Below are 13,222 nucleotides of genomic sequence, written 5' to 3' on the forward strand. Positions count from 1 at the left end.
TACAATTTTGAAGGCTGATAAAGAATGAATAGGACTTACTTTTTAAATTTTTGGAAGGTAAAGAAAGAAGAAAAAGGACCTATTTCTTTTTTAAATTTTGGAAGGTAGAGAAAGAAGAAAAAGGACATACTTTTTAAAATATTGTTAGTTAGAGACAGATGAAAGAGGAACTACTTATTTAAATTTTGGAAGGCAGAGAAAAAAGAAGAAAAAAAAAAACATCTACTGTAACATCTTCCGACGGGGCCTTCATAGTAAAAAGGTCTTAATCCCTTGTGAGAAATCCTAATTAGAGAACCCGTAGCAAGGGCACGCGATCAACTCCCCAAAATAATAAAATCAGTTTGCGAAGGCTTACGTTTGTGAAATGTGTTGTATATACATTTTATGTGTATATAATATAGATACAACGAAAACAAAATAAAAAAGACAAAATAAACACAAGTAACATACAAGGAAATATTTTTTTAAATATGTTTAGCCCCTACCCTTCATCCATGAGAAAAAAAAATTAAATACAGAAATATTGATTGTGTACAAATAAATAAATTTAATTTCAGCCTTACGGAATTCCTGTACAGGGAATTAAATTAACTGAGCAACGAATTTACTACTGGTCATTTGTACACGATTATGCCTACATCTAAACTTCTGTCATATGTTTTATGTCATTTGCTCACCTTTAATGCCTGATATGGCATTTATATCCATGGTTTCATAATTTTACTTCAATTTATCATCTCTGTACTCACACATTTTGAACTGAGATTTTTTTAAAATCCTGTATATTAATATGTATGGGGAAATCATAAGTGAAAATACCATTGCAAGTCAAATATTTGATAAATGTTAAAACAATATTTAATTAGTATTATTGCTAAACTTAATTTATTAAATTGACATGTTACTATTTGCACTCTGGGAAAGCCTGCCAGTAGCTTCTCGTGGGTCGGTGGTTCTTCCCTGGGTTTTCCAGGGTTCTTCCTCCACCAATTATACTGGCCGCCACGTATAGCCTATCTTGTGCTGAAAAATGGCGTTAAACCCTAGAACAACAACAACAACTATTTGCACTCAAACAAGATAATAATTCAAGCGCTTCTGTTTCTGATTTTTTTAAAGTTTTTTTTAAATTTACAAGCATGCAATCGGCATACACACAATTCCAAATTACGGGACTTAAAAACGAGGGTCCAAGTTCTGGATAAATATCGTGTACTGCCCCATACAGACAAATGTGTAGCAAATTCTTGACAAACTATACTAAAGTAGAGTACCACAAAATAAAATTCTTTAAATAAAAAGGATTATAACAATCAAAAAGTAGCACAAAGATTATACACATACATCCGGTATCAATAATTGGAAATTTCCGGTTAAGTAAAGTTTTGCGTTTCTTCAGGCACTTCTTTTTTCCCAATACTTACCATATGTACGTATAAATATGTAATCCCGATCAATATTCTATATCCTTATAAATAAAAAAAATTACAAAACGTGATGAATATACTTCCACTTCTGTTGCCAAAAGACATTTTTGAATATTTGCTATAATTCATTACAACTTTTGGGTGCAGGCATTCAGAAATAAAAACAAAAACATACAGACAATACAAAAAAAAATGTATAATTCTAATATATTTATTTTTAAATAAAGTTTTGTCAACATTCAATATTTTCCAGTATTGTCAGATTAAAACGTTTCTATACAAGTCTTTGTCCCGTCTTTACGCGTCTTTGCGGTAATTAGTGGGACCCAAAACTAGAAATCTATTTATAGAGACATGGAAAACCCACAGCGTTATGACATTCAATATATTATCCAATTCTTGTACAGGAGGCTGTAACAAACGCGTGCTTATGTTATCGTCTGTGAATGGTCTCAAGTTTTGTCTCATTTCCTTTTACCATTACTGTCAGGGGAAGTATATTCTTTCATCTTTCCAGTGTAATTTTCATTAACTTATGAACTCATTAAGCACTTTCTCATCTAATTTGGTATAGATGATTCTAAGAGGATGAGCAAGAAGAGATGCGTTTTGAGGATTCAGGTCTTGCTGGCTTTTGTATTGACATTTGTACTTCAGGCGCTGGGACTGTTTTCTACATATTGGCATGTACAAGAGAACAGGCATAAAGGACTTTTCTACCAATGTGATTCTGACAAATGCAGTACAGAGGGTAGGTCTTCAATATGCAGTTAAGGTCTTTTACGAAATGGAACAGTTTTATGCGAAATGAAATTATAATATTTCCCTATTATGATACATCTTTGAATTAACCCTTTAATTCATAATTATTTATTGTAATTTGTTTCAAGTATTTGTTCTTATTGATTTGAATGAAATATTTTAAATATTGTGACCTTTCATCACATTGTGTGTGTGTGTGTAATTTTTGGGTATTATCTTTGACAGAAAACTGACCTTTATTCCACACCTAAAAAACTTGAAAGCCAAATGCTTAAAAGCACTTGACCTACTTAAAGTAGTAGCACACACTGACTGGGGTGCTGATAGAAAAGTCATCCTGAATTTATATAGAACGTTTATTCGCTCCAAACTAGACTATGGTTGCGTTGTGTATGGTTCTGCCAGAAAATCGTATCTTAAAATGCTTGATCCAATTCATCATCAGGGAATAAGACTGGCTCTGGGAGCATTTAAAACATCCCCGTGTGAAAGCCTTCTAGCTGAGGCGAATGAACCACCGTTATCGCATCGTAGAGAAATGCTTTCAGCACAGTATGCTCTCAAATTAAAATCAAACCCTCTGAATCCTGCTTTTTCGGCTGTTTTTCAACCCAAATACAAAACTTTATACGAAAATAAACCAAACGCCATACCTTCCTTTGGCATTAGAATATCATCCAGCCTTGACACTACAAATATAGATCTTTCAAAAATTCAGAAAACATCCATCTCCGAAACACCACCCTGGCTAATTAAACAACCAAAAGTACGTTTTACGCTACACGATGGAAAAAAATCCGAAACAAACCCTTCTATCTTCCACAACTCTTACCATGAACTCCTCACCGAATTTAAAAACTACACCAGAATTTACACTGATGGATCAAAGGATGAGGAAAAGGCTGCTGCAGCCTTTGTTTGTGGAAATCACACAACGCAAGTTCGCTTACCAAATGGAGCATCAATTTTTACAGCCGAAATCAGAGCAATAGACCTTGCTCTGCAACATATAGAAAAGAACCGTATTTTAAACAGTATCATCTTCTCCGACTCGCTATCAGTACTCCAGTCACTACACAATAGAAAACTGGAGAACCCATTATTGAAAAACATACTCGTAAAAAATACCGAGCTGAGTGTCTCCCACAATATAATATACTGTTGGTTACCTAGCCACATTGGTATTAAAGGTAACGAAAAAGCAGATCGCGCTGCTAAAATGGCCCTTTCTCAAGAACCATCTGATTTTAAAATACCATATACTGATTTTAAACCTTGTATCAGAAAGTTCTTACGTCAGAAGTGGCAGGCATCATGGAATGATGCTGTAAATAACAAACTTCATGCAATCAAACCAACTCTAGGAGAATGGACTCCTTCCTACAGAACCATTCGTAGGGAGGAGGTAGTCATTGCAAGAATCCGAATTGGTCATACTTATATCACCCACACCCACATACTAAAAGGTGAAGACCCACCAGAGTGCGTTTCTTGCAATGAACCATTCACTGTCAAGCACTTTATGATGGAGTGCTTTGACCTACAACCTACGCGCGATCGTTATTACGTTGTGCATGACATGAAAGAACTTTTTGATAATATAAACATCACTCGTATTATCGAGTTCTTGAAAGCCGTAAATATTTACTCAAAACTCTGACTTTTATGCTATCACCTTGTGCAGTTTTATGCAATATACATACCGTCCCATTTTAATACCTATTAATCTTTTTTACATCTCCCGTTGATCGGGAAGCTTTATTTTGCACCGTTACCATCTTACCGTTTTTAATTTCAACCATTTGTTCTTTTATATCGCTGGTCGATGTAGAACCTTTTATAAGTTTTAAAAGATTATACAAGTAACACTTTGTTTGGCGCTAAATAGCCTAAGAGTGCTGATGCGCCGTTAAAAAAAAAACAATCAATCAATCAATCTATATATATAGATATATATATATATATATATATATATATATATATATATATATATATATATATATATAAAACACAACATTTTGTACTAAATGTAAATGATTGCGATATACGAAATGAAATGATGTCTGTAGTTAGTTTTATTATTCTGCTTACGGAAGATTCATTTATTGTTTGTATTGGGCTCCAACTTGGATTCCAACATTTGCATACTTTCCCGTTTGTTTATACCCTACTACCAATTTTAAAAATGAAAAGCATCAAGGATGCACAAGACTTAGTCATTTATTCACTGACTTATAATTTCTATCCTTATTGTCACCACCTAACACAGTCAAATTATTGGCGTTTCAATGCAAACTGAAGCTCCCAATGTAAATATTTAGCAAGCAGCTTGCTCGCTGTTCTTTTTTGGTTTCTGGAATAATCTGTTTGGGTAAAACTCAGTCGTCTTGCAATGTCTTGTTTTAACATTTCTAAAACAAATTGAATAGATAAATAGGAGCTTTTGGATAAATGTGTTCAAAGATATATAAATCTAAAATTTACGAGATTATTGAGATTTTCAAACATGGTGAACTACATCAAATCCTTTGTTGAAAACAGACTGGCCCAATCAAATATGGCAACCATGTTGCTAAAGAAACTCCCTTTTTGATTCAAAACATCAAGTCAACATTGCTTGGGACACCCCGGTGATAACCAGGTTAGAAATTATAAATCAATGAATGAATGAATAAGTTTTGTGCATCGTTTATATCTGCCTTCTGTTTTAGCATTGGTAGGGGACTACAAACAAATGGGATGGCAAGAATACTAACATACACTGTAACTGACTTGTAAAAATGAAAGTATTATTTGTTTTATGATTTCATCTATTATACCAAAATTCTATTTCACATTATGAATTTACATTGTTAACACTTTGGAAAAACTTGAATTTACTGATAGAGTAACTTAAAATTCTGCAAATATTAATCATCGATGCTTCATTTTCCATTCCAATTTTCCAGTTTGCAACACAAATTATTATGCAGCAGGATTGAAAGTGACGACTAGTTTATTTTTAACTTTAACAATCAGCTAAAGTGATTTTTGCAGTAAGTCTGATGTAAAATAGTATTTGGAAAAATTAAGTAGAAAAATGTAAAAATGTAAAATAGTATTTAATATTTGGAAAAATTAAGTAGAAAAATATAAAATTTGATGATTCCATTTTGCATTTACATTTATGTATCGTCATTTCTTATTATCAATGCCTTAGTTTGAATGCAGGTATTATGTTACCATTTCTAGATGATATACGAGAGCTAACTAATCGTAATATATTATCATCGTAATATATTATCCTCTCTTTGGTCTCTTCCACTGCATTAATAACCAGGAACAAAATCTTTAAATTGCTGTTGAGTGACAGTTCTCTATTTCACTCATAATTCTGATTATGCATTTTTTTATTGTTCTGATTTTATTTTGCAGTAATCAGTCAAGCTGCTCTGGGCCTTGAGTGTACATCCTTTATCATCCTGTTTTTCTGCATGCTTTGTGCATGGATCTCAATCTGTTGCTATGGACCAGATGAGAATGGTATTTTCATGAATGATGACGATAAAGGAATTTTTATCTTCAGCGGACTTTGTTACTATTGCTGGCTAGTCTTGTACCCTGTAGCTGGTAAGAAATAAAACGATGTAGGCATTCTTTTCTCCATAACATTTACTTTATTATCAGTAATAGTCGGTACACTGTTATAACTTTCTACATGTGCAAATAAATACATGTAATTTAGGTAATTTGTTTAATCTTCATCAGTTTGAAATTATTTAGTAAGAATTTTTGGGGAAAGCAAGAAGGAAAATGAAAATTATTTATGTGGATTTATGATTCATCAAAATGAGAAGATACAAATTTATGAACAAAACAGCACATTCTTTGTTGTTTTTTTTGGGGGGGGGGGGTTGGGTTTAAATTTGAAATGAAAGAACACATAATTTATCTCCATCATGTGTGTGTAGTAATGATATATTTGAGAAAACATTTTTGGTATTTTGTCCCATGACAAAAATTATAAGGAATAAATCCGATTCTGAATGATTTCATCATTCAGTAATGGCTACTGTGATAAAGATTAAAACTTTACTTTACCTTAATCCTGTGTAAGGTAACTTGGTTATACTTGGATGCAAAACCTGTATGTTAAAACAACATGTATTTATTTGTCAGTATACAGTTTGTTTACATTAGGCAGACAGTTCACATCTTATTTTCCATACAACAGCAAATTCTATATGACATTGGAATATTTGATAATTGTCAATAGGAGGAAATTATATATATATATATATATATATATATATATATATATATATATATCTTAAACTTTACTTTGTATCAAGTTATTCAAATAAGCAAGAAAGGTTCTATAATTATGTCAGACAGACACCAGAATAGGTTACCTTCACATTTACATTTCTCTTCCATGATATACTGGTTTGATTTTGAATTTTGATTTTTGCATTTTTTGCAGGAATTTTGAGCTTGGTTGGATGTATTGTGTTTGGATCAAACAATGACACCATAGATCTTGGCTGGTCATTTTACATGTGTATTGCATCTGGAAGTATTACAATTTTGGCTGTAAGTTCGACATGAATGAAAAACAAAAGCCTTTGATTATCAGTAGACCTGTTAAATTGCATGTATATTCAGACTGATGCTATCATTACAAGATCCATATAACATAGTTGTAATGCATGTGCATTAGTTAATTCACAGAAATACACTGCTTTCTACATATTCTGAATGAAAAAATATCACAAAAAGCATGGAACAAAATCTATTGAACTGAATCAAAAATATCGTTAAATTTATTCTGCAAAAATACTGGGAAAATGCAAGTACAAATCTAATCTGATAGGTTAACAAGATTTCTACTTCACACTATCTTGCCATTTTTAGCCCGTGCCTACCACCTTTCTGTTGTTTATGATGGGTTTGGACAAAAATGTTTGCATTGTACACAAACTCTAGCAATTATTTGATGCAGCTACTGTCTGTGTTAATGATGACAGTCACATCAATATTGCTATGTGTCACATTTTTCTTTGAAAAAGGGGAGATATGGGTGAAGTCAGCCTTTTCCAGATTTGTATAACTATTGTGGTATTTCTTCTGAATATCTGTTGTCAACTGTTAGGAAGAATATATCTGTAATATTTCTTAATAAGACAATCTATATATAAATCCCATAAACTGTATCATTGTATAATAGGCATAAATCCCATAAACTATCCCTTATAATAGACATAAATCTCATAAACTGTATCATTTTATACTAGACATAAATCTCATAAACTGTATCATTTTATACTAGACATAAATCCCATAAACTATCCCTTATAATAGACATCAATCCCATAAACTGTATCATTTTATAATGGACATAAATCTCATAAACTGTATCATTTTATACTAGACATAAATCTCATAAACTGTATCATTTTATACTAGACATAAATCTCATAAACTGTATCATTGTATAATAGGCATAAATCCCATAAACTATCCCTTATAATAGACATAAATCTCATAAACTGTATCATTTTATACTAGACATAAATCTCATAAACTGTATCATTTTATACTAGACATAAATCCCATAAACTATCCCTTATAATAGACATCAATCCCATAAACTGTATCATTTTATAATGGACATAAATCTCATAAACTGTATCATTTTATACTAGACATAAATCTCATAAACTGTATCATTGTATAATAGGCATAAATCCCATAAACTATCCCTTATAATAGACATAAATCTCATAAACTGTATCATTTTATAATAGACATAAATCTCATAAACTGTATCATTTTATACTAGACATAAATCTCATAAACTGTATCATTGTATAATAGGCATAAATCCCATAAACTATCCCTTATAATAGACATAAATCTCATAAACTGTATCATTTTATACTAGACATAAATCTCATAAACTGTATCATTTTATACTAGACATAAATCCCATAAACTATCCCTTATAATAGACATCAATCCCATAAACTGTATCATTTTATAATGGACATAAATCCCATAAACTGTATCATTTTATACTAGACATATATCCCATAAACTGTATCATTTTATAATGGACATAAATCTCATAAACTATCATTTTATGACAGTCATAAATCCCATAAACTGTATCATTTTATAATGGATATAAATCTCATAACCTGTATCATTGTATAATAGACATAAATCCCATGAACTGTATCATTTTATAGTCGATATAAATCTCATAAACTGTATCTTTTTATAATAGACATAGGTCCCATAAATTGTATCATTTTATGATGGACATAAATCTCATAAACTGTATCATTTTATAACAGACATAAATCCCATAAACTGTATCTTTTTAAAATAGACATAAATCCCATAAACTATCATTTTATTACAGACATAAATCCCATAAATTATATCATTTTATAATAGGCATAATCCCATAAGCTGTATCATTTTACAATCGTGAATTCACGTTTGAGTAACAGTGAAATTGTGGTCAGAAAATTAGAATGTTTACCCAACTCTTTTTCATTTTTTTCTAATGGAATTTTAATGCAAAAGCTCTTTAGGATTAATAATAATAACTTCCAAAGGTCCAATCTTATGTTTGTTTATGATGACCTAAGCCAACTTCTCAAAGGTCCAATCTTAAGTTGTTTGGATGAGTAATGCCAGCTTCTCAAAAGGTCCAATCTTAAGATTCACTTACATTGCTTATCAACCAAATATTTAGCATGTTTACATTTACATTATTGCAGACAACACAGCATCTAAAGGTTTTGAATAAACTAATATAAGTTACTCATATTTTCCCATCACATCTGTCTACATGGCTACAGTATTTCGTCACTATTTGGGACTAACATCTCGTCTCTTTTTAAGCCAACTTCTTTATTTTTCAACAACTTTCTTTTTAGCACAGTAACTTGTTTTAGTCTGTGATATACTACTGAATTCTTTTTATGTAATTAGTAATTGAATAACCAATTTACAGTCTGTAAACATTGTGATGATGATAAAAGTTGCTTTTACTTTTTAACTTTTGGAAATAAATATTCCTGTTATAGGGGTCCACTGATTAGACATTTTCAACAGAAATAGTACAGCATGTGATATTCAAGTGGTTAAACATCACCTTGTGCTTTCTTTGCTATCATACTATTCTCATATGCAGTCTTATCATAGGGGCCCCGGGTGGCTGAGTGGTCTAAGACACTTGCCTTCACAGATCACTGACATTTCACCTATATCAGCATGGCTTTGAGTCTTGAGCACAGCCAACATGGGCATGTGAGAATGATTTCCAGTAGCTTTCCGTGGTTTTCCTGGGTTCTTCCTCCATCAAATGTACTGGCCGTCATGTATAGCCTATCTTGTGCTGAAAAATGGCATTAAACAACAGCAGTCTTATCACAAGTTTTGTGATTTGGTGGAAAATGGCACTTGTCCTAATTAACTTTAGAAAATCACAGGTTAGATGTTTGAAAATTCATATTTCTCTAAAATATCAAACTGCAAAATCATCTGATTTATGTTCTATTAAGATGTGCCCTTTTGTGAGAAGTTGGTGGTATTTCTGAACAAACTTTGTCACTGGTACTTTATATTGAATTCTCAAGGTTTAAGACTTGACTGAAAAGGATGCAATGTAGTTAGAGTATTATAAACCAACTTTTAACTAGTTTTCCCATATAAAAATTTCTCTGTCATTTGAAGCTTCATGTGCCAATCCTAATTTGTATAACAAGGACAGAATAAAATTACCTGCGTAATATATGATGCCGTAAAAATCCACAAAGTGAACAATTACAACACTGATCAAACACATGTTGGTGTAGAGGGAGCAATTACTATGCTGATCAATACATTTTGGTATAGAGGGAACAACTGCTACACTGATCAATACACATTTTGGTGTAGAGCAAATAATTGCTACAATGATCAATACACATTTTGGTGTAGAGCGAATAATTGCTACAATGATCAATACACATTTTGGTGTGGAGCGAATGATTGCTACACTGTTCAATACACATTTTGGTGTACAGTGATCAATTACTATTCTGGTCAATGCACATTTTGGTGTACAGTGAGCAATTACTATGCTGATCAATACACATTTTGGTGTACAGTGAGCAATTGCTATGCTGATCAATACACATTCTGGTGTACAGTGAACAACTGTTAAACTGATGAATACACATCTTGGTGTACAGTGAACAATTGCTACACTGATCAATATACATTTTGGTGTACAGTGAACAATTACTATGCTGGTCAATACACATTTTGGTGTTGAGTGAACTCAATACACATTTTGGTGTAGAGTGAATAATTGCTACATTGATCAATAGAAAGTTTGTTGGAGACTGTACAATACAGTGGCCTCACTCTGATGGGGCCACTTTCTCTGCACTTAAAAGATGGCATTTTAGAAGGGTTTGGCTTCTTTTGAGAGGGATAAAAATAGTTTAGTGATATGCAAGATGGCTTTAGATCTGGGTATGTGTCTTTTCTTGAGCAGGGACTCTCAAAATATGGAAGACTGTCTTTGTTATCACAATGACTTGTTTTGTAAGATTTTCACTTTCAGTATATCCTCAATTCTTATTAATTAAGGTCCAACATTTCAAGGAAGGAAAACTTCTTAAATAGTCTTGGATTAAAGATCTTTGGTTCCAAATGATACATATAGTATGAGGAAGGGACAATTCAATCAGTTGAGCATCAGACTTGTTGTAGCTGGCTGTTCAAGAGCTGCGCCCCCCCCCCCACCATGCCAAAAGGATCTTTGCTTCAGACAGGCTTGTTACAAAAGTTACTGTTGTTGTTCGTGACAAATATGGCTGATGATGACTAGTGCTTGTTTAAAATGAGCCATATTACATTAAGAATAATAATAATAATAATAGTAATAATTATTATTTTTTGTATTTTATTGTCCAAAATATATCTTTTATTTTCAGGTATGCACATTGTGTATGGATTATATTTGTATGAAGTCCAGTCAGAAAAGCTTTGCAAGAAGTTTGTTGTATGAAATGTATCTTGATAACTGAAATCTAGGAATGTACCATGGTGATACAGTTACAATGTTGTATGTTGCTTAACAAAAGCTGATAGTTTCAGCTGACACTAATATCATTTAGATAATTCATGAACAGATCCACAGTACAATTTTAACATTGATCATGTATTGCATATCATTTAGATAATTCATGAACAGATCCACAGTACAATTTTAACACTGATCATGTATTGCATATCATTTAGATAATTCATGAACAGATCCACAGTACAATTTTAACATTGATCATGTATTGCATATCATTTAGATAATTCATGAACAGATCCACAGTACAATTTTAACATTGATCATGTATTGCATATCATTTAGATAATTCATGAACAGATCCACAGTACAATTTTAACACTGATCATGTATTGCATATCATTTAGATAATTCATGAACAGATCCACAGTACAATTTTAACATTGATCATGTATTGCATATCATTTAGATAATTCATGAACAGATCCACAGTACAATTTTAACATTGATCATGTATTGCATATCATTTAGATAATTCATGAACAGATCCACAGTACAATTTTAACATTGATCATGTATTGCATATCATTTAGATAATTCATGAACAGATCCAGAGTACAATTTTAACACTGATCATGTAATTCCCAGATTTGTATTTTCTCTGATATTTAAACTAGTGTGTACCCCCACTGTATCTCACTTGCAGTGGAGTTTCATTGACTCGGTAAGACACTGGATATATGATCAGATGGGTCTGGGTTCCATTGCCACCATTGGATCAGTCCAGATTAGCTTCCATTGTGTCCTTGGGCATTGCATTTAAATGCCCTTGTGTACATAACATTCATAGTGTTGATGCATTGCATAAATAAAATTTAAAAACAACAACAAGAAAAAACCAAACCATTATCTGTCTTGCACAACTAAAATGCAAAAGAAATGTGACAGCATTATTATATCTGCCACAAAGTGATACCTTTTTCTCTCCCATGAGACCGAAATATCTAGGATTTGTGACCCATACTTCTTGTCATAGTCTGGTTGATGCTGGTCATCTTTTGAGGATTTCATGACCTCATAATGTGACACATTTTCAATATGCTGTAATGCTAAAAACAACTGAAGTGGTTGCTTTGATGGAATTACATTTTATGCTATTTTTTGTCTTACCTGCAAAGAATAGATGGAACGCAGGTATCACTTTTACATTAGGGATACTAATTGCCTCAGTGACCTCCTGTTAAGGTCACAGTGATCATACTTTGCGCTTGTGACTATGCAAGGTTTTGCATTATACTCGAGTACGGCTAGCAAAGCAGTGCACAATTATTCCAAGTTACGTTATTTGTCTTCTGCTGTACAGAACCTCACAAAAGATAAATAACTGAACTTCTTGTCTTGGATATTTTTGTTGTATGACCAACCACAACATAACAGTGGTCCCTCCCTATGGGCTGCCTGTCCCTCCCTATAGGCTAGCATGGTCATGGATCCCATCACAGTATGTAATAATAATATTAATGTACCCCAGTATAAGCTGAACTCATCTATAACACATATATAGGTACCTTGAACAGCATTTAAGTGAGGGACCACTGAATATTCTATTATTCTCATCTGTCAATTGCCAATTGCTGGTGAGACAAAGAGGTTTGTAATAGGTTTAGAAATTCAGATGAATTAAAAGTACGTTTTATTTTAACATGTACGGAAGTTTCATGAATTCCTTGTTTTGTGAGATAACATAGCTGTTTGATTTTATGGTTGCTGGAAATGATGAACTAAAAAACGCAATATAAGATTATTCACCAGTAAAGATAATATAGCTTCAATGTCTCAATCAGGTTCATGTCTACAAATTTTCTGCCCAACCAAAAATTTGAAATGCACAAAAACTAGATCTGTCAGTGACAAAATGCTTATGGAGCACAACCCATTCTTAAAGTATCTGGCAAAACACATTCTT

The 13,222-nt window shown here is 32.3% G+C and overlaps 1 protein-coding gene across 1 annotated transcript; it reads left to right on the plus strand.

Moving 5' to 3' along the window:
- Positions 1–1,767: 1,767 nt before the first annotated feature.
- LOC149785257 (uncharacterized) lies at positions 1,768–12,964 on the plus strand. Its single transcript, XM_089979106.1, has 4 exons — positions 1,768–2,181; positions 5,607–5,801; positions 6,655–6,764; positions 11,171–12,964. The coding sequence occupies exons 1-4, from the start codon at positions 2,019–2,021 to the stop codon at positions 11,261–11,263; spliced, it is 561 nt and encodes a 186-aa protein (XP_089835232.1). The 5' UTR covers positions 1,768–2,018; the 3' UTR covers positions 11,264–12,964.
- The last annotated feature ends 258 nt before the right edge of the window (positions 12,965–13,222 follow it).

The sequence above is a fragment of the Sinohyriopsis cumingii genome, chromosome 13 (genome assembly GCF_028554795.1).
Source record: "Sinohyriopsis cumingii isolate HCF-2022 chromosome 13, ASM2855479v2, whole genome shotgun sequence".
NCBI lineage: Eukaryota > Metazoa > Mollusca > Bivalvia > Unionida > Unionidae > Sinohyriopsis > Sinohyriopsis cumingii.